Source organism: Bombina bombina, chromosome 1, assembly GCF_027579735.1.
Source record: "Bombina bombina isolate aBomBom1 chromosome 1, aBomBom1.pri, whole genome shotgun sequence".
NCBI lineage: Eukaryota > Metazoa > Chordata > Amphibia > Anura > Bombinatoridae > Bombina > Bombina bombina.
In genome coordinates, this window is record NC_069499.1 from 531478207 (window position 1) to 531500299 (window position 22093).

A 22093-nucleotide genomic window follows, 5' to 3' on the forward strand; every position below is an offset into this window, starting at 1 on the left:
AATTTGGTTCGAAGGCCTTACAGGCTCCTCCATTTGAACCTATGCATTCTTTGGACATTAAACTACTTTCTTGGAAAGTGTTGTTCCTTTTGGCCATCTCTTCTGCTAGAAGAGTTTCTGAGCTATTTGCTCTTTCTTGTGAGTCTCCTTTTCTGATTTTTCATCAGGATAAGGCAGTTTTGCGGACTTCTTTTCAATTTTTACCTAAGGTTGTGAATTCTAACAACATTAATAGAGAAATTGTTGTCCCTTCCTTATGTCCTAATCCTAAGAATTCTTTGGAAAGATCCTTGCATTCTTTGGATGTGGTAAGAGCTTTGAAATATTATGTGGAAGCTACTAAAGATTTCAGGAAGGCTTCCAGTCTATTTGTTTTATATTCTGGTCCTAGGAAAGGTCAGAAGGCTTCTGCTATTTCCTTGGCTTCTTGGTTGAAACTTTTGATTCATTAAGCTTATTTGGAGTTGGGTCAGGCCCCGCCTCAGAGAATTACAGCTCATTCTACTAGATCAGTCTCCACTTCTTGGGCTTTTAAGAATGAAGCTTCAGTTGATCAGATTTGCAAAGCAGCATCTTGGTCTTCTTTGCATACATTTACTAAATTCTACCGTTTTGATGTATTTGCTTCTTCGGAAGCAGTTTTTGGTAGAAAAGTTCTTCAGGCAGCTGTTTCAGTTTGATTCTTCTGCTTTTGATTTAATTTTTTTCCTTTCAATTATGAAAATAAACTTATTTTTTTGGGTTGTGGATTAATCTTTTCAGCGGAAAATGGCTGTTTTTATTTTATTCCCTCCCTCTCTAGTGACTCTTGAGTGGAGATCCACATCTTGGGTATTGCTATCCCATACGTCACTAGCTCATGGACTCTTGCCAATTACATGAAAGAAACCATAATTTATGTAAGAACTTACCTGATAAATTCATTTCTTTCATATTGGCAAGAGTCCATAAGGCCCACCCTTTTTATGGTGGTTATGATTTTTTGTATAAAGCACAATTATTTCCAAATTTCTTTTGTTGATGCTTTCTACTCCTTTCTTTATCACCCCACTACTTGGCTATTTATTAAACTGAATTGTGGGTGTGGGGAGGGGTGTATTTATAGGCATTTTGAGGTTTGGGAAACTTTGCCCCTCCTGGTAGGATTGTATATCCCATACGTCATTAGCTCATGGACTCTTGCCAATATGAAAGAAATTAATTTATCAGGTAAGTTCTTACATAAATTATGTTATCTCTCTTTACTTTTCCTTATCCTCAGTTGAACTACTGTTGGGTAGCGGAAGTGGTAGGGATATTTTTTAGTCTTGTTTGGGGTGTCTTTGCCTCCTCCTGGTGGCCAGGAATAGTTTTTCCCATAGGTTATGAATGTCATTGTGGACTTTCACTGCCAAGGAGGAAATTAAATGATCAAGTAAGAATAATTTGAGTTTTGTTATTGCACAAACTATCATTAAATACATTTTGTATAATTAATTTGTGATTTAAATAGCAGAAAGTTATATTTCCATCTTAATATGGGAAGAGTCCACAGCTGCATTCCTTACTTGTGGGAAATACTGAACCTGGATACCAGGAGGAGGCACAGACACCCTAGCCAATGCCTCAAATACCTCCCCCATTTCCTCATAACCCCAGTCATTCTTTGCCTTTCATCATAGGAGGTTGGCAGAGAAGTGTTAGAAGATTTCGGAGTAGTCTCTTATGGAGGGTAGTACTCTTCGAGATGGGACTGGAGTTTTAAGTAATCCTGTCATCCCCTCAGTGAGAGCATGGATGAAAGTTAGAGTCCGGAGATGCAGGGAGAGTCTTTCTGCTAAACCATCCCGACTCATATTAACAGCTCCATAGGCAATCAGCGTTGACGAGTTTCGCTGCCTGTTTTCTTCACTCAAGTCCATGTCAGAAGTGATGCTACTATCTGTCACACTTGAAGGGCCGTGTTCCTGTTCCACGGCGTAGATTCTGGTAAGCTTGTTTCATATTTTATACATGTATGATAACGCAAGAAGACAGGGTCATAGTGTGACTCCTTTTATCTGTATAGAATCAAGGGTTAATATCTCCTTAGGGGGATTATTGAACAGGGGGGAATAATCTTATATGTTTATTTGATTTTATGCTGCTTTTATGTGTGAGATGTTATGGGTTCATAGGCTGTTATGGAATATACAGGTTTCACTTTCACTTTTAGAGCCATGCAGCTTCCAAGCTTGGCGCACTTTCTCATAGCAGGGACGGTCCTGCATTGTGCACCATGTGATTCATTCCCTTTTTCTTGACCGGGTGTCTATCAGAGAGGAGTCGTAAATCTCTGTACTGTCTGGGTCATAGGAGGTGGTGAGTGCCCCAACCATTGGGGTATAAGGGTGCCGTTTTTTTAAATAAAATAAGATGTTTTATTTCTCTAGTTCTCCGGTTATTGCACTAGCGATGGAGGATTCTGTTACTTTAGAGGGCACTTCCTCTATTCCTAATGAGTAATTCCTGTTTATATGGTTAGGAGGCCTTAGTTCCGCCCTCTCAATTATGTTCCATATGCCTTGATAATGTTACAATATCGAACATGTTTGATACCACGGAGCCGTCCACCTCTGAGGAGTTGTCGTCCAGTGACGTGCGTACATTCTTATATCTCTAAACATGCATTTTTCTCCTAGCATTGCTGACCCTCCATCTGGAGGGGGCCTTTTTTCACCAGACGTTACTGCACAGTTCAGACGGCGGTGTCTGCGGCCTTTAAAGTTTTACCTCGCCCTGCTAAGCGCAAGAGAAAGGTTTCATATTGCACTCCTTCCCAGAGTACATAAGATAATTTATTGGATTTAACTGAGGGTTATCTGAGGATGAAGTTCTTTCTGAGACTTCAGAATATGAACATTCTGGGTCGGTGTCTGCTACCTCTAAACCTCCGGCTGCACAGGAACTAGACTTTGTTTAGGAATTCGTGCTTTCTTCTATAGGAAGTTTTTGGCAAATTCAAAGGTTCCAGAGGCCAAATTGCCTGATGAACCTTTAATTTCTAAATTGGATAGAGTTTGAAGACAGGGTGGTACTTTATCCTTCCCTGCTCCTGTTAGATGGCGAACATTATTAAGAATGAATGGGACAGGATTGGATTCCTTTTCCCCCTCTTCTCCCTTTAACAAATTGTCTCCGGTCCTGGACTCTCAATGGAGTTGTGTGGTTCCGTCCCTAAATGGGATGGCGTTATCTTCACCCTTGCTAAACGTACTACTATCCCGCTTAAGGACAGTTCTTCGTTTGAAGAGCCCATGGATAAAAGATGGATACTCTGTTAAGAAAGAATTTTCAACATACAGGATATTTGTTTCAACCGGTGACGTCTGTTGATGCGGTTACTGGAGAAACTACCTTCTGGTCTGACTCCTTATAGGATTTGATCGGGGTGGAGGATCCCCTCGACGTTAATCAGAAAAGATTTACGGCCTTGAGGGTTGTTAATTCTTTCATCTGTGCTGCTATTAGGCAGTTTATCCGCTTGAATGCTATTTTTCTGTTCAGGCCCGTCGGGCTCTGGCTGAAGTCATGGACTGCGGATATGACTTCTAAGTCTAGACTTCTTCCCATCCTTTAAGGGAATGATTTTGTCTGGTCCAGGCCTGGACTTAATTATCTCCACGGTCACAGGGGGCAAGGGTGCCCTCCTACCGCAAGAGTATAGGAACTAATCTAAGGGACGATTTTCTTTCTGATAAAGCCCATGTCGGCAGTCCTCCGCTAAGTCAGAGCAAACCAAGAGCTCTCGGAAGCCGGCTCAGTCCTGGAATAAATCCAAGCAGAGCAAGAAGCTCGCTGAGTCTACGTCTGAATGAATGGGCGTTTCCCGGTCCTCTTCTGGATCGTGTAGGGGGCAGTATGTCGCTCTTTTCAGTCGTTTGGTTCAGGGACGTGCAGGATCCATGGGTCCTGGAGGTCATAGCTCAGGGTTAGAAGATAGGTTTCAAGTCTCAGCCATCCAAGGGCAGATTCCTCCAGTCTTCCTGACCAGAAAGGAGGGAAGCCTTTCTGGGGTGTGTACGGGGTCTGTCCTCTAGGAATTATTGTCCCGGTGCCTATCGCAGTGAGAGGTTTGGGATACTATTCAAACCTTTTCGTGGTCCCTAAGAAGGAGGGAACTTTCCCAGGGGCGGACTGATCAGCCGGGCAAATAGGACCTGGACCGAGGGCCCAGCATGTCGGGGGACCCACACATGACATCGCCATGGGTCCTGGTATGCTGCTTAAGCTGGGTCAGTAACTAAGCAGTGGGTTTAGTGGGGTCCCTGACCCAAGAGTGGGGACCTTGTGCCTCGATGTGTAGTTGGGGGGGGTCCTGTTGGGCGTCTGTTGCTGTGAGGGCCATGGAGTGTGGGTTCTGACCCTGAAGGTTGGGGGCCTTTTCTCTGGCCTTGACGTTGGGGGTCCTTGCCCTGGAGGTTGGGGGGGCATCATGCTCATTTGCATACATTTATAAACATTTGGGTCAGTGTGAGACAGTGGGGGCCCTTCCCTAATTTTCCCCGGGGGCCCTGATTGGTCTCAGACTCTGTCCGCCCCTGAACTTTCCGTCCGATTCTGGACGTAAAGTGCTTAAGCAGGTTTTTATATGTCCCCTCGTTTAAGAGGGAGACAATAAGGTCCATTCTTCCCCTCGTTTGAGAGGGGTAGTTCATGACCACGATAGAGTCCTGGACCAGCACTTCCAGTTTATTGATCTTCCGTTTGGTCTAGCTAAAGAAATTTTTCAAACAGTGGACCATTCGGAAAATATCTCCTCTGTCTTCTTCGATCCCATGGATGACAGACAATATAGAGCGAGTTCTCTTGTATCAAGTACCAGGGTAGAATCTTGGGTACTATAATAGTCTCCATAGACATGAAAATATTTCTAACAGACCAGAGACGTTGCAAGCTAGCTTCAACATGTCTTGCCCTCCAGATCTCCATAAGGCCATCTGTGGCTCGGTGTATGGAGGTGATTGGTCTCATGGTATCCAGCTTGGACATCATTTCCTTTGCCAGGTTTCACCTCAGACTGTTGCAACTGTGCATGCTGAACTAATGAAATGCCGATCATTCGGATCTGTCTCAACAGATTTCTCTGGACAACCAATCGGGAGAATCACTCCTTTGGTGGTTTTGTCCAGATCACTTGTCCTGAGAGAGACGTCCGTCTAAAGACCATCCTGGGTGATTGTGACTACAGTTGCGAGTCTGTCAGGATGGGGAGCCGTTTGGGGTGCCAGGAAGGCACAGGGCATCTGGTCTCAGGAGGTAAAGCTCCTGATCTCTTTTTGGATCTTCGGGGAATATTCAATGTTTTGAAGGCTTGGCTTCTGCTGGGTTTGTCCCAGTTAATCAGGTTCCAATCAAACAATATATCCTCGGTGGCTTACATCAACCATCAGGGGGAATGAGAAGCTCCCTAGCTATGAGGGAAGTATCTCGGATTCTGGTGTGGGGGAGACCCGCATTTGTTTGCTTTCAGCGATCTACATTCTGGGTGTGGACAACTGGGAAGCGGATTTCCTCAGCAGACAATCCTTTCATCCGGGAGAATGGTCTCTCCATCCCGAGTATTTGCAGAGATTTGCAAATGGAAGATCTTATAACGTCTCAATACCAAACTACCCAGATAGGGGTCAAGGTACAGGGATCCTTATGCAGAGCTAACAGATGCATTAGCGGTGCCTTGGAGGTTCAATCTAATTTATCCTTTACGACTGTTACCACTACTTCCTAGTGTAGTGACTCGAGTCAAGTAGGTATCAGTGATACTGACTGCTCCATCTTGGCCGCGAAGGATATGGTTTGCGGATCTAGTGGATATGTCATCATCTCCTCCGTGGAAGTTACCTTGTCGCAGGAATTTGCTGCGACAAGGTCTAGAGTCTCTGAGGCTGACTGCGTGGAGATTGAACCCCTAGAGGGTTTTCTGAGAGCGTTATTTTATCTCTCATTCAAGCTCGTAAGCTGGTTGCTCGTCGCATCTATCATATGGTGTGGAGGACCTACTTATTGTGTTCTCCAGGATGAACTCGAGAAGGGCTTTTCTGCAAGTCCCCTGAAGGGACAGTTTTCGGCCCTGTCTGTGTTACTGCACAAGAGTAGCCATTTGTGCAGCCATTTGTTAAGGCTCTGCTGGGATTAGACCTGTGTTTAGATCTAAGGCTCCTCCTTGGAGTTTAAATCTTGTCCTTAAGGTTTTGCAACGGGCTCTGTTGGAGCCTATGCATTAAGTAGACATAAAATTGTTGTCTTGGAAGGTTCTTTTTTTACTAGCTATTGCTACTGCGCGCAGAGTCTGAGATTGCTGCCTTGCAATGCGACCCTTTTTATCTGGTGTTTCATGCCGATAAGACTGTTCTACGAACCAAGTTAGGTTTTCTTCCTAAGGTTGTGTCAATTCGCAACATCAATCAAGAGATTGTGGTTCCTTTCTTATGTCCTAATTCTTCTTCGTCGAAGGAACGTTTACAACGTATTTCTGGATGTGGTTTGTGCCTTGAAGTTCTATCTTCGGGCCACGAAGGAATTTAGACAAACCTCTTTCTCTGTTCGTTCTCTTTTCCGGGAAGCGTAGGGGTCAGAGGGCCTCTTCGACTTCCTTATCTTTTTGTCTGAGTAGTTTCATTAGTTTAGCATAGAAACGGTGGGACATAAGCCTCCTCTGAGGATTACGGCTCATTCTACAAGAGCAGTGGTTCCTCTTGGAAAATGAGGCCTCTATGGATCAGATTTGTAAGGCGGCTATCTGGTTCTCCTTACATACTTTTCCCAAAATTTTATGTTTGATGTTTTTGCTTCTGCTGAAGCAGCCTTTGGGAGAAACGTTTTGCAGGCTGTGGTGCCCTCAGATTAGGGTCCACCTCTCTTTTTTTCCCTCCCGTTAGCATTCCGTGTACTCTAGAGCTTGGATATATGTTTCCCACAAGTAAGGAATGCAGCTGTGGACTCTTCTCATATTAAGATGGAAAACATAAATTCTGCTTACTTAATAATTTAATTTCCATCTCTATGGGAAGAGTCCACAGCTCCCGCCCGTGTTCTCCGATGGGCGGCCCTAAATTTGACATTTTTTCTTCTGGCACCTATTTCACCCTGATATTTCTCCTACTGTACCTTGTTCCCTCGGCAGAATGACTGGGGTTATGAGGAAGTGGGGGTGGTATTTGAGCCTTTGGCTGGGGTGTCTTTGCCTCCTCCTGGTGGCCAGGTTCATTATCTTCGACAAGTAAGGAATGCAGCTGTGGACTCTTCCCATACAGATGGAAATGAAATTGTCAGGTAAGCATAATTTATGTTATTAGAAAATATTAAACTTCCTCCACCTTGCTACTTTATAATACCATCCAGCTGGCAAAATGTTCTGTGGAGAACACTGAGATGAGTGATGCTACACTGGTAGTAAGTCAGAAGCATTTTCTTAGTCTTTACATGTTCTGCTTCTTCAATTAAGTGGAAACTACATACTCTGCTGTTATCCCTAATTTTGCTATTGTATTACCAGCTTGTTTTATTTCAACAACTACAATATTTTCTTATATGTAAATATTAATTCTTGACAGCTGCTTCTGGAGATGTACAGACTTACCAGATCCGCACAGCACCCACCAGCACTATTGCACCAGGAGTGGTTATGGCCTCATCTCCAGCTCTCCCTGCTCAACCTGCCGAGGAGGCTGCACGAAAAAGAGAAGTGAGGCTTATGAAAAACAGGTATGTTACTTCTGACTCCATCTGGATTTTAGCAAATCTATTCATTAGAACATATTGTGACTGACCAAGTTTTGTTAAGTGATATTACAATATCTTGACCTACAAGAGGGTCTTAAAGACATTCCATGGGGCCGTTTTTGTAAGGGGATACACTTTTTAAAGGATGCTGGATAACAGAAACTTAAAGGGCCAGTAAACCTAAATAATAATGTTATATAATTCTGCACATAGTGCAGAATTATATAACATTATATTAGTGCAAGTTTTTTATTATATAATATCTCCGGTAATTTTTATAAAAATAAGAGGGTTTCTTTCATGTAATTGGCAAGAGTCCATGAGCTAGTGAAGTATGGGATATACAATCCTACCAGGAGGGGCAAAGTTTCCCAAACCTCAAAATGCCTATAAATACACCCCTCACCACACCCACAATTCAGTTTTACAAACTTTGCCTCCTATGGAGGTGGTGAAGTAAGTTTGTGCTAAGATTTCTACGTTGATAAGCGCTTCTCAGCATTTTTTTGAAGCCCGATTCCTCTCAGAGTACAGTGAATGTCTGAGGGATGGGAAGGGAGTATCACCTATTGAATGCAATGGTTTTCCTCACGGGGATCTATTTCATAGGTTCGCTGTTATCGGTCGAAGAGATTCAACTCCTACCTCCCTTTTCAGATCGACGATATACTCTCATATTCCATTACCTCTACTGATAACCGTTTCAGTACTGGTTTGGCTATCTGCTATATGTGGATGGGTGTCTTTTGGTAAGTATGTTTTCATTACTTAAGACACTCTCAGCTATGGTTTGGCACTTTATGTATTTATATAAAGTTCTAAATATATGTATTGTACTTATATTTGCCATGATTCAGGTTTTCGGTATATTTCCTTTTGCAGACTGTCAGTTTCATGTCTGGGAAATGCTTTTTTATGAAAATGTATTTCTTACCTGGGGTATAGTCTCTTTTTCAAATTGACTCTTTTAAATTTGCAGGCAGAACTAGGCTCACAAGGGCGCAAAATGCCAAAGTTTATTGCGTCATTCTTGGCGCGAGATTTTTTGGCGCAAAGTTATGTTCATTGACGCAAATTCGTCATTTCCGGCTTCTTAGTTGACACAGAGTCCTTCACAAGGTTGCGTCATCTATTACGCGAGTGTGACGTTTTCGGCGCCAAAAAATATTTTTCTGTTTGTTGTGCGTCATACTTGCCGCCAAATATTTTCATTATTTAAGACCCCATTTTTATTTGCCTCTTGCCTTTTTCTATGTCAAAGGGCTATGCTGCTTGCATTTTTTCCCATTCCTGAAACTGCCATATAAGGAAATTGATAATTTTGCTTTATATGTTGTTTTTTTTCTCTTACATTTGCAAGATGTCTCAATCTAATCCTGTCTCAGAATTCACTGTTGGATCCCAGCTACCTGATAACAGTTCTACCAAAGCTAAGTGTATTTGTTGTAAACTTGTGGAGATTATACCTCCAGCTGTGGTTTGTAATAGTTGTCATGATAAACTTTTACATGCAGAAAATGTATCCATCAGTAGTAGTTCATTACCTGTTGCTGTTCCTTCAACATCTAATTTACAAGATATACCTGTAAATTTAAAAGAATTTATTTCTGATTCTATTCAGAAGGCTTTGTCTGCCATCTTGCCCTCTAATAAACGTAAAAGGTCTTTTAAAACTTCTCATAGAGTTGATGAAATTTTAAATGACCGGCAACATACTGATTTATCCTTCTCTGATGAGGATCTATCTGATTCAGAAGGTCCTGCCTCAGATATTGACACTGACAAATCCTCTTATTTATTTAAAATGGAGTATATTCGTTCTTTATTAAAAGAAGTGTTGATTACATTGGATATGGAGGAAACTAGTCCTCTTGATATTAAAACTAGTAAACGTTTAAATTATGTTTATAAACCTCCTGTGGTTATTCCAGAGGTTTTCCCAGTTCCTGGTGCTATTTCTGATATCATTTCTAAAGAATGGAATAGGCCTGGTGCTTCTTTTATTCCTTCTTCAAGGTTTAAAAAATTGTATCCTTTGCCAGCAGTTAGATTGGAGTTTTGGGAAAAGATCCCCAAAGTTGATGGGGCTATCTCTACTCTTGCTAAACGTACTACTATTCCTACGGAAGATAGTACTTCTTTTAAAGATCCTTTAGATAGAAAACTTGAATCTTATCTAAGGAAGGCTTATTTATATTCAGGTCATCTTCTTAGGCCTGCAATTTCTTTGGCTGATGCTGCAGCTGCTTCAACGTTTTGATTGGAAACTTTAGCGCAACAAGTATCAGATCATGATTTGTCTAGCATTGTTAAGTTGATCCAGCTCCTGTCTAATTTCTGCGGTTCATATCCTAGGTATAGACAATTGGGAAGCGGATTATCTCAGTCGTCAGACTTTACATCCGGGAGAATGGTCTCTTCACCCAGATGTGTTTTCTCAAATTGTTCAGCGTGCTGCATTGAATGTAATGGCGCAGTTGGGCCGGGCTGTGACTAAACAGCTGGCCCGATGCGCTCTGAGGAAAAACCAGACCTGCTCAGTAGAGCACAGAGGGCGGGTCTAGAAAACCCTCTTATTTTTATAAAAATCACCGGAGATATTATATAATAAAAAACTTGCACTAATATAATGTTATATAATTCTCTACTATGTGCAGAATAATATAACATTATTTCTCTTGTAAAGGTGTATCCAGTCCACGGGTTCATCCATTACTTGTGGGATATTCTCCTTCCCAACAGGAAGTTGCAAGAGGACACCCACAGCAGAGCTGTCTATATAGCTCCTCCCCTAACTGCCACCCCCAGTCATTCTCTTGCAACTCTCGACAAGAAAGGAAGTATCAAGAGATATGTGGTGACTTAGTGTAGTTTTTACCTTCAATCAAGAGTTTGTTATTTTTAAACGGTACCGGCGTTGTACTGTTTTACTCTCAGGCAGAAATTGGAAGAAGAATCTGCCTGGAGGTTGATGATCTTAGCGGTTTGTAACTAAGGTCCATTGCTGTTCTCACACATAACTGAAGAGTATGGAAAGAAAACTTCAGTTGGGGGGACGGTTTGCAGATCACCTGCTTTGAGGTATGTTCAAGTGACAGTTTACTCAAAAATATTCTCCCCTTTAATTTGTTCCCAATGATCCACTTTACCTGCTGGAGTGTATTAAATTGTTTACAAGTAGCTCCTTTACCCTTATATTGGCATTTGAAATTGTTAATTTAACATGTGGTATCCCCACCTATTCTGAAAGTTTGTGGCCGCGCGTACCAGCTATAGATAAGCTGTGTAAACACAACCAGCAGAATAAATTACACTCCCAGTGTGATAAAGCAGAGATAAGGTAATAAAATGTTGATTTCTTTCATGTAATTAGCAAGAGTCCATGAGCTAGTGACGTATGGGATATACATTCCTACCAGAAGGGGCAAAGTTTCCCAAACCTTAAAATGCCTATAAATACACCCCTCACCACACCCACAATTCAGTTTTACAAACTTTGCCTCCGATGGAGGTGGTGAAGTAAGTTTGTGCTAGATTCTACGTTGATATGCGCTCCGCAGCAAGTTGGAGCCCGGTTTTCCTCTCAGCGTGCAGTGAATGTCAGAGGGATGTGAGGAGAGTATTGCCTATTTGAATGCAGTGATCTCCTTCTAAGGGGTCTATTTCATAGGTTCTCTGTTATCGGTCGTAGAGATTCATCTCTTACCTCCCTTTTCAGATCGACGATATACTCTTATATATACCATTACCTCTGCTGATTCTCGTTTCAGTACTGGTTTGGCTATCTGCTATATGTAGATGAGTGTCCTGGGGTAAGTAAGTCTTATTTTCTGTGACACTCCTAGCTATGGTTGGGCACTTTGTTTATAAAGTTCTAAATATATGTATTCAAACATTTATTTGCCTTGACTCAGAATGTTCAACTTTCCTTATTTTTCAGACAGTCAGTTTCATATTTGGGATAATGCATTTTAATTTAACATTTTTTACCTTAAAATTTGACTTTTTCCCTGTGGGCTGTTAGGCTCGCGGGGGCTGAAAATGCTTCATTTTATTGCGTCATTCTTGGCGCGGACTTTTTTGGCGCAAAAATTCTATTTCCGTTTCCGGCGTCATACGTGTCGCCGGAAGTTGCGTCATTCTTTGACGTTATTTTGCGCCAAAAATGTCGGCGTTCCGGATGTGGCGTCATTTTTGGCGCCAAAAAGCATTTAGGCGCCAAATAATGTGGGCGTCTTATTTGGCGCGAAAAAATATGGGCGTCACTTTTGTCTCCACATTATTTAAGTCTCATTTTTTATTGCTTCTGGTTGCTAGAAGCTTGTTCTTTGGCATTTTTTCCCATTCCTGAAACTGTCATTTAAGGAATTTGATCAATTTTGCTTTATATGTTGTTTTTTTCTTTTACATATTGCAAGATGTTCCACGTTGCAACTGAGTCAGAAGATACTTCAGGAAAATCACTGCACAATGCTGGAGCTACCAAGCTAAGTGTATCTGCTATAAACTTTTGGTATCTGTTTCTCCAGCTGTTATTTGTATTGCATGTCATGTCAAACTTATTAATGCAGATAAAATTTCCTTTAGTACTGTTACATTACCTGTTGCTGTTCCGTCAACATCTAATTTTCAGAGTGTTCCTGATAACATAAGAGATTTTATTTTTTAAATCCATTAAGAAGGCTATGTCTGTTATTTTTCCTTCTAGTATACATAAAAGTCTTTTAAAACTTCTCTTTTTTTCAGATGAATTTTTAAATGAACATCATCATTCTGATACTGATAATGGTTCTTCTGGTTCTGAGGTTTCTGTCTCAGAGGTTGATGCTGATAAATCTTTGTATTTGTTCAAGATGGAATTTATTCGTTCTTTACTTAAAGAAGTGTTATTTGCATTAGAAATAGAGGATTCTGGTCCTCTTGATACTAAATGTAAACGTTTAAATAAGGTTTTTAAATCTCCTGTAGTTATTCCAGAAGTGTTTTATCTCCCTGATGCTATTTCTGAAGTAATTTCCAGGGAATGGAATAATTTGGGTAATTTATTTACTCCTTCTAGACGTTTAAGCAAATTATATCCTGTGCCATCTGACAGATTAGAGTTTTTTGGGACAAAAATCCCTAAGGTTATGGGGCTGTCTCTACTCCTGCTAATGTACTACTATTCCTACGGCAGATAGTACTTCATTTAAGGATCCTTTAGATAGGAAAATTGATTCCTTTCTAAGAAAAGCTTACTTATGTTCAGGTAATCTTCTTAGACCTGCTATATTTTTAGCGGATGTTGCTGCAGCTTCAACTTTTTGGTTAGAAGCTTTAGCGCAACAAGTAACAGATCATAATTTTATAGCATTATTTTTATTCTATAACATGCTAATAATTTTATTGGTGATACCATCTTTTGATATCATTAGAGTTGATGTCAGGTATATGTCTCTAGCTATTTTAGCTAGAATAGCTTTATGGATTAAACTTGGAATGCTGACATGTCTTCTAAGTCAACTTTGCTTTCCCTTTCTTTCCAGGGTAAATAATCATTTTCGTTCCTTTCCTCACAAGGAACAAAAGCCTGATCCTTCATCCTCAGGAGCGGTATCAGTTTGGAAACTATTTCCAGTTTGGAATATATCCAAGCCTTATAGAAACCTATAGCCAGCTCCTAAGTACCTATGAAGGTGCGGCCCTTATTCCAGCTCAGCTGGTATGGGGCAGATTACGTTTTCTTCAAAGAAATTTGGATCAATTCCGTTCTTAATCTCTGGTTTCAGAAACATTGTTTCAGAAAGGTACAGAATTGGCTTCAAGTTAAGGCCTCCTGCTAAGAGATTCTTTTCTTTCCCGTGTCCCAGTTAACACAGCAAAGGCTCAGCATTTCTGAAATGTGTTTCAGATCTAGAGTTGGCTGGAGTATTTATGCCAGTTCCAGTTCTGGAACAGGGGCTGGGGTCTTATTTCTCCAACATAGGTGTGTCCGGTCCACGGCGTCATCCTTACTTGTGGGATATTCTCTTCCCCAACAGGAAATGGCAAAGAGCCCAGCAAAGCTGGTCACATGATCCCTCCTAGGCTCCGCCTACCCCAGTCATTCTCTTTGCCGTTGTACAGGCAACATCTCCACGGAGATGGCTTAGAGTTTTTTAGTGTTTAACTGTAGTTTTTCATTATTCAATCAAGAGTTTGTTATTTTCAAATAGTGCTGGTACGTACTATTTACTCAGAAACAGAAAAGAGATGAAGAATTCTGTTTGTATGAGGAAAATGATTTTAGCAACCGTAACTAAAATCCATGGCTGTTCCACACAGGACTGTTGAGAGCAATTAACTTCAGTTGGGGGAACAGTTTGCAGTCTCTTGCTGCTTGAGGTATGACACATTCTAACAAGACGATGTAATGCTGGAAGCTGTCATTTTCCCTATGGGATCCGGTAAGCCATGTTTATTAAGATTGTAAATAAGGGCTTCACAAGGGCTTATTTAAACTGTAGACTTTTTTTGGGCTAAATCGATTGATATTAACACTTATTTAGCCTTGAGGAATCATTTATTCTGGGTATTTTGATTTAATAATATCGGCAGGCACTGTTTTAGACACCTTATTCTTTAGGGGCTTTCCCAAAGCATAGGCAGAGTCTCATTTTCGCGCCGGTGTTGCGCACTTGTTTTTGAGAGGCATGGCATGCAGTCGCATGTGAGAGGAGCTCTGATACTTATAAAAGACTTCTGAAGGCGTCATTTGGTATCGTATTCCCCTTTGGGTTTGGTTGGGTCTCAGCAAAGCAGATACCAGGGACTGTAAAGGGGTTTAAAGCTTAAAACGGCTCCGGTTCCGTTATTTTAAGGGTTAAAGCTTCCAAAATTGGTGTGCAATATTTTCAAGGCTTTAAGACGCTGTGGTGAAAATTTGGTGAATTTTGAACAATTCCTTCATGTTTTTTCGCAATTGCAGTAATAAAGTGTGTTCAGTTTAAAATTTAAAGTGACAGTAACGGTTTTATTTTAAAACGTTTTTTGTACTTTCTGATCAAGTTTATGCCTGTTTAACATGTCTGAACTACCAGATAGACTGTGTTCTGAATGTGGGGAAGCCAGAATTCCTATTCATTTAAATAAATGTGATTTATGTGATAATGACAATGATGCCCAAGATGATTCCTCAAGTGAGGGGAGTAAGCATGGTACTGCATCATTCCCTCCTTCGTCTACACGAGTCTTGCCCACTCAGGAGGCCCCTAGTACATCTAGCGCGCCAATACTCCTTACTATGCAACAATTAACGGCTGTAATGGATAATTCTGTCAAAAACATTTTAGCCAAAATGAACCCTTGTCAGCGTAAGCGTGGCTGCTCTGTTTTAGTTACTGAAGAGCATGACGACGCTGATATTAATATCTCTGAAGGGCCCCTAACCCAATCTGAGGGGGCCAGGGAGGTTTTGTCTGAGGGAGAAATTACTGATTTAGGGAACATTTCTCAGCAGGCTGAATCTGATGTGATTACATTTAAATTTAAATTGGAACATCTCCGCATTTTGCTTAAGGAGGTATTATCCACTCTGGATGATTGTGAAAATTTAGTCATCCCAGAGAAACTATGTAAAATGGACAAGTTCCTAGAGGTGCCGGGGCTCCCAGAAGCTTTTCCTATACCCAAGCGGGTGGCGGACATTGTTAATAAAGAATGGGAAAGGCCCGGTATTCCTTTCGTCCCTCCCCCCATATTTAAAAAATTGTTTCCTATGGTCGACCCCAGAAAGGACTTATGGCAGTCAGTCCCCAAGGTCGAGGGAGCGGTTTCTACTTTAAACAAACGCACCACTATTCCCATAGAGGATAGTTGTGCTTTCAAAGATCCTATGGATAAAAAATTAGAAGGTTTGCTTAAAAAGATGTTTGTTCAGCAGGGTTACCTTCTACAACCCATTTCATGCATTGTCCCTGTCACTACAGCCGCATATTTCTGGTTTGATGAACTGCTTAAGGTGCTCGATAGTGACTCTCCTCCTTATGAGGAGATTATGGACAGAATCAATGCTCTCAAATTGGCTAATTCTTTCACTCTAGACGCCTCTTTGCAATTGGCTAAGTTAGCGGCTAAGAACTCTGGGTTTGCTATTGTGGCGCGCAGAGCGCTTTGGTTGAAATCTTGGTCGGCTGATGCGTCTTCCAAGAACAAGCTACTAAACATTCCTTTCAAGGGGAAAACGCTGTTTGGTCCTGACTTGAAAGAGATTATCTCTGATATCACTGGGGGTAAGGGCCACGCCCTTCCTCAGGATCGGCCCTTCAAGGCAAAAAATAGACCTAATTTTCGTCCCTTTCGTAAAAACGGACCAGCCCAAGGTGCTACGTCCTCTAAGCAAGAGGGTAATACTTCTCAGGCCAAGCCAGCTTGGAGACCAATGCAAGGCTGGAACAAGGGAAAGCAGGCCAAGAAACCTGCCACTGCTACCAAGACAGCATGAAATATTGGCCCCCGATCCGGGACCGGATCTGGTGGGGGGCAGACTCTCTCTCTTCGCTCAGGCTTGGGCAAGAGATGTTCTGGATCCTTGGGCGCTAGAAATAGTCTCCCAGGGTTATCTTCTGGAATTCAAGGGACTTCCCCCAAGGGGGAGGTTCCACAAGTCGCAGTTGTCTTCAGACCACATAAAAAGACAGGCGTTCTTACATTGTGTAGAAGACCTGTTAAAAATGGGAGTGATTCATCCTGTTCCATTAAGAGAACAAGGGATGGGGTTCTACTCCAATCTGTTCATAGTTCCCAAAAAAGAGGGAACGTTCAGACCAATCCTAGATCTCAAGATCTTAAACAAATTTCTCAAGGTTCCATCGTTCAAGATGGAAACCATTCGAACTATCCTTCCTTCCATCCAGGAAGGTCAATTTATGACCACGGTGGATTTAAAGGATGCGTATCTACATATTCCTATCCACAAGGAACATCATCGGTTCCTAAGGTTTGCATTCCTGGACAAACATTACCAGTTCGTGGCGCTTCCTTTCGGATTAGCCACTGCTCCAAGGATTTTCACAAAGGTACTAGGGTCCCTTCTAGCGGTGCTAAGACCAAGGGGCATTGCAGTAGTACCTTACCTGGACGACATTCTGATTCAAGCGTCGTCCCTTCCTCAAGCAAAGGCTCACACGGACATTGTCCTGGCCTTTCTCAGATCTCACGGCTGGAAAGTGAACGTGGAAAAGAGTTCTCTATCCCCGTCAACAAGGGTTCCCTTCTTGGGAACAATTATAGACTCCTTAGAAATGAGGATCTTTCTAACAGAGGCCAGAAAAACAAAGCTTCTGGACTCTTGTCGGATACTTCATTCCGTTCCTCTTCCTTCCATAGCTCAGTGCATGGAAGTGATCGGGTTGATGGCGGCGGCGATGGACATAGTTCCTTTTGCGCGCATTCATCTAAGACCATTACAACTGTGCATGCTCAGTCAGTGGAATGGGGACTATACAGACTTGTCTCCGAAGATACAAGTAAATCAGAGGACCAGAGACTCACTCCGTTGGTGGCTGTCCCTGGACAATCTGTCTCAAGGGATGATGTTCCACAGACCAGAGTGGGTCATTGTCACGACCGACGCCAGTCTGATAGGCTGGGGCGCGGTCTGGGGATCCCTGAAAGCTCAGGGTCTTTGGTCTCGGGAAGAATCTCTTCTACCGATAAATATTCTGGAACTGAGAGCGATATTCAATGCGCTCCAGGCCTGGCCCCAGCTTGCGAGGACCAGGTTCATACGGTTTCAATCAGACAACATGACGACTGTTGCGTACATCAACCATCAGGGGGGAACAAGGAGTTCCCTAGCGATGGAAGAAGTAACCAAAATTATTCTTTGGGCGGAGTCTCACTCCTGCCACCTGTCTGCTATCCACATCCCAGGAGTGGAAAATTGGGAAGCGGATTTTCTGAGTCGTCAGACATTGCATCCGGGGGAGTGGGAACTCCATCCGGAAATCTTTGCCCAAGTCACTCACCTGTGGGGCATTCCAGACATGGATCTGATGGCCTCTCGTCAGAACTTCAAAGTTCCTTGCTACGGGGCCAGATCCAGGGATCCCAAGGCGGCTCTAGTGGATGCACTAGTAGCACCTTGGACCTTCAAACTAGCTTATGTGTTCCCGCCATTTCCTCTCATCCCCAGGCTGATAGCCAGGATCAAGCAGGAGAGGGCGTCGGTGATCTTGATAGCTCCTGCGTGGCCACGCAGGACTTGGTATGCAGATCTGGTGAATATGTCATCGGCTCCACCTTGGAAGCTACCTTTGAGACGAGACCTTCTTGTTCAGGGTCCGTTCGAACATCCGAATCTGGTTTCACTCCAGCTGACTGCTTGGAGATTGAACGCTTGATTTTATCGAAGCGAGGATTCTCAGATTCTGTGATCGATACTCTTGTTCAGGCCAGAAAGCCTGTGACTAGAAAGATTTACCACAAAATTTGGAAAAAATATATCTGTTGGTGTGAATCTAAAGGATTCCCTTGGGACAAGGTTAAGATTCCTAGGATTCTATCCTTCCTTCAAGAAGGATTGGAAAAAGGATTATCTGCAAGTTCCCTGAAGGGACAGATTTCTGCCTTGTCGGTATTACTTCACAAAAAGCTGGCAGCTGTGCCAGATGTTCAAGCCTTTGTTCAGGCTCTGGTTAGAATCAAGCCTGTTTACAAACCTTTGACTCCTCCTTGGAGTCTCAATTTAGTTCTTTCAGTTCTTCAGGGGGTTCCGTTTGAACCCTTACATTCCGTTGATATTAAGTTATTATCTTGGAAAGTTTTGTTTTTAGTTGCGATTTCTTCTGCTAGAAGAGTCTCAGAATTATCTGCTCTGCAGTGTTCTCCTCCTTATCTGGTGTTCCATGCAGATAAGGTGGTTTTACGTACTAAACCTGGTTTTCTTCCAAAAGTTGTTTCTAACAAAAACATTAACCAGGAGATTATCGTACCTTCTCTGTGTCCAAAACCAGTTTCAAAGAAGGAACGTTTGTTGCACAATTTGGATGTTGTTCGCGCTCTAAAATTCTATTTAGATGCTACAAAGGATTTTAGACAAACATCTTCCTTGTTTGTTGTTTATTCAGGTAAAAGGAGAGGTCAAAAAGCAACTTCTACCTCTCTCTCTTTTTGGATTAAAAGCATCATCAGATTGGCTTACGAGACTGCTGGACGGCAGCCTCCCGAAAGAATCACAGCTCATTCCACTAGGGCTGTGGCTTCCACATGGGCCTTCAAGAACGAGGCTTCTGTTGATCAGATATGTAGGGCAGCGACTTGGTCTTCACTGCACACTTTTACCAAATTTTACAAGTTTGATACTTTTGCTTCTTCTGAGGCTATTTTTGGGAGAAAGGTTTTGCAAGCCGTGGTGCCTTCCATTTAGGTGACCTGATTTGCTCCCTCCCTTCATCCGTGTCCTAAAGCTTTGGTATTGGTTCCCACAAGTAAGGATGACGCCGTGGACCGGACACACCTATGTTGGAGAAAACAGAATTTATGTTTACCTGATAAATTTCTTTCTCCAACGGTGTGTCCGGTCCACGGCCCGCCCTGGTTTTTTTAATCAGGTCTGATATTTTATTTTCTTTAACTACAGTCACCACGGTACCATATGGTTTCTCCTATGCAAATATTCCTCCTTAACGTCGGTCGAATGACTGGGGTAGGCGGAGCCTAGGAGGGATCATGTGACCAGCTTTGCTGGGCTCTTTGCCATTTCCTGTTGGGGAAGAGAATATCCCACAAGTAAGGATGACGCCGTGGACCGGACACACCGTTGGAGAAAGAAATTTATCAGGTAAACATAAATTCTGTTTTTATCTCTTCATTGTACCAAAGAAGGTCAATTCCTTCAGACCAGTTCCGGATCTATCATTATTGAATCATTATGTTAGGATACCAACATTCAAGATGGTTACTGTAGGACTATCCTGTCTTTTGTTTAGCAAGGGCATTATATGTCTACAATAGATTTACAGGATGTGTATCTGCATATTCCGATTCATCCAGATCACTTTTAGTGTCTGAGATTCTCTTTTTAGACAAGCATTACCAGTTTTGTGGCTCTACCGTTTGGCTTAGCCTCAGTTCCAAGAATTTTTTTCAAAGGTTCTCGGTGCCCTTCTTTCTGTAATCAGAGAATAGGGTTTTGGTATTTCCTTATTTGGACGATATCTTGGTATTTGCTCAGTCTTCTCATTTTCGAAGAATCTCATACGAATCGACTTGTGTTGTTTCTTCAAGTTCATGGTTGGAGGATCAATTTACCAATCAGTTCATTGATTCCTCAGACAAGGGTAACCTTTTTAGGTTTCTAGATAAATTCAGTGTCTATGACTCTGTCCTTGTCAGACAAGAGAAGTTTAACATTGATATCAGCTTGTCAAAACCTTCAGTCACAATCATTCCCTTTGGTAGCCTTATGCATGGAAATGTTGGGTCTTAGGACTGCCGCATCAGATGCGATCTCCTTTGCTCGTTTTCACATGCGACCTCTTCAGCTCTGTATGCTGAACCAATGGTGCAGGGATTACTCAAAGATATCTCAATTAATATCTTTAAACCGATTTTACAACACTCTCTGACATGGTGGACAGATCACCATCGTTTAGTTCAGGGGGCTTCTTTGTTCTTCCGACCTGGACTATAATCTCAACAGATGCAAGTCTTACAGGTTGGGGAGCTGTGTGGGGGTATCTGACGGCACAAGGGGTTTGGGAATCTCAGGAGGTGAGATTTCCGATCAATATTTTGGAACTCCGTGCAATTTTCAGAGCTCTTCAGTCTTGGCCTCTTCTGAAGAGAGAGTTGTTCATTTGTTTTCAGATATACAATGTCACAACTGTGGCATACATCAATCATCAAGGAGGGACTCACAGTCCTCTGGCTATGAAAGAAGTATCTCGAATTTTGGTTTGGGCGGAATCCAGCTCCTGTCTAATCTCTGCGGTTCATATCCCAGGTATGGACAATTGGAAAGCGGATTATCTCAGTCGTCAAACGTTGCATCCGGGCGAATGGTCTCTTCACCCAGAGGTATTTCTTCAGATTGTTCAAATGTAGGAACTTCCAGAAATAGATCTGATGGCTTCTCATCTAAACAAGAAACTTCCCAGGTATCTGTCCAGATCCCGGGATCCTCAGGCGGAGGCAGTGGATGCATTATCACTTCCTTGGAAGTATCATCCTCCCTATATCTTTCCGCCTCTAGTTCTTCTTCCAAGAGTAACCTCCAAGATTCTGAAGGAATGCTCGTTTGTTCTGCTGGTAGCTCCGGCATGGCCTTACAGGTTTTGGTATGCGGATCTTGTCCGGATGGCCTCTTGCCAACCGTGGACTCTTCCGTTAAGACCAGACCTTTTGTCTCAAGGTCCTTTTTTTCCATCAGGATCTGAAATCCTTAAATTTAAAGGTATGGCGATTGAACGCTTGATTCTTGGTCAAAGAGGTTTCTCTGACTCTGTGATTAATACTATGTTACAGGCTCGTACATCTGTATCCAGAGAGATATATTATAGAGTCTGGAAGACTTATATTTCTTGGTGTCTTTCTCATCATTTTTCTTGGCATTCTTTTAGAATACCGAGAATATTACAGTATTCTTCAGGATGGTTTAGATAAGGGTTTGTCCGCAAGTTCCTTGAAAGGTCAAATCTCTGCTCTTTCTGTTCTTTTTCACAGAAAGATTGCTATTCTTCCTGATATTCATTGTTTTGTACAAGCTTTGGTTCGTATAAAGCCTGTCATTAAGTCAATTTCTTTCATGTAATTAGCAAGAGTCCATGAGCTAGTGACGTATGGGATATACATTCCTACCAGGAGGGGCAAAGTTTCCCAAACCTCAAAATGCCTATAAATACACCCCTCACCACACCCACAATTCAGTTTTACAAACTTTGCCTCCGATGGAGGTGGTGAAGTAAGTTTGTGCTAGATTCTACGTTGATATGCGCTCCGCAGCAAGTTGGAGCCCGGTTTTCCTCTCAGCGTGCAGTGAATGTCAGAGGGATGTGAGGAGAGTATTGCCTATTTGAATGCAGTGATCTCCTTCTAAGGGGTCTATTTCATAGGTTCTCTGTTATCGGTCGTAGAGATTCATCTCTTACCTCCCTTTTCAGATCGACGATATACTCTTATATATACCATTACCTCTGCTGATTCTCGTTTCAGTACTGGTTTGGCTATCTGCTATATGTAGATGAGTGTCCTGGGGTAAGTAAGTCTTATTTTCTGTGACACTCCAAGCTATGGTTGGGCACTTTGTTTATAAAGTTCTAAATATATGTATTCAAACATTTATTTGCCTTGACTCAGAATGTTCAACTTTCCTTATTTTCAGACAGTCAGTTTC

At 42.2% G+C, this 22093-nt stretch overlaps 1 protein-coding gene across 6 annotated transcripts in view; it reads left to right on the top strand.

The window, feature by feature from the left end:
• The window catches only part of CREB1 (cAMP responsive element binding protein 1), a 448507-nt gene that overhangs the window by 376556 nt on the left and 49858 nt on the right, over positions 1-22093 (top strand). For all 6 annotated transcript variants that reach the window (XM_053698635.1, XM_053698634.1, XM_053698636.1 and 3 more), the window contains one exon: positions 7572-7722. In XM_053698635.1, coding sequence (XP_053554610.1) covers positions 7572-7722 — 151 coding nt within the window. The remainder of the gene's footprint in view (positions 1-7571; positions 7723-22093) is intronic.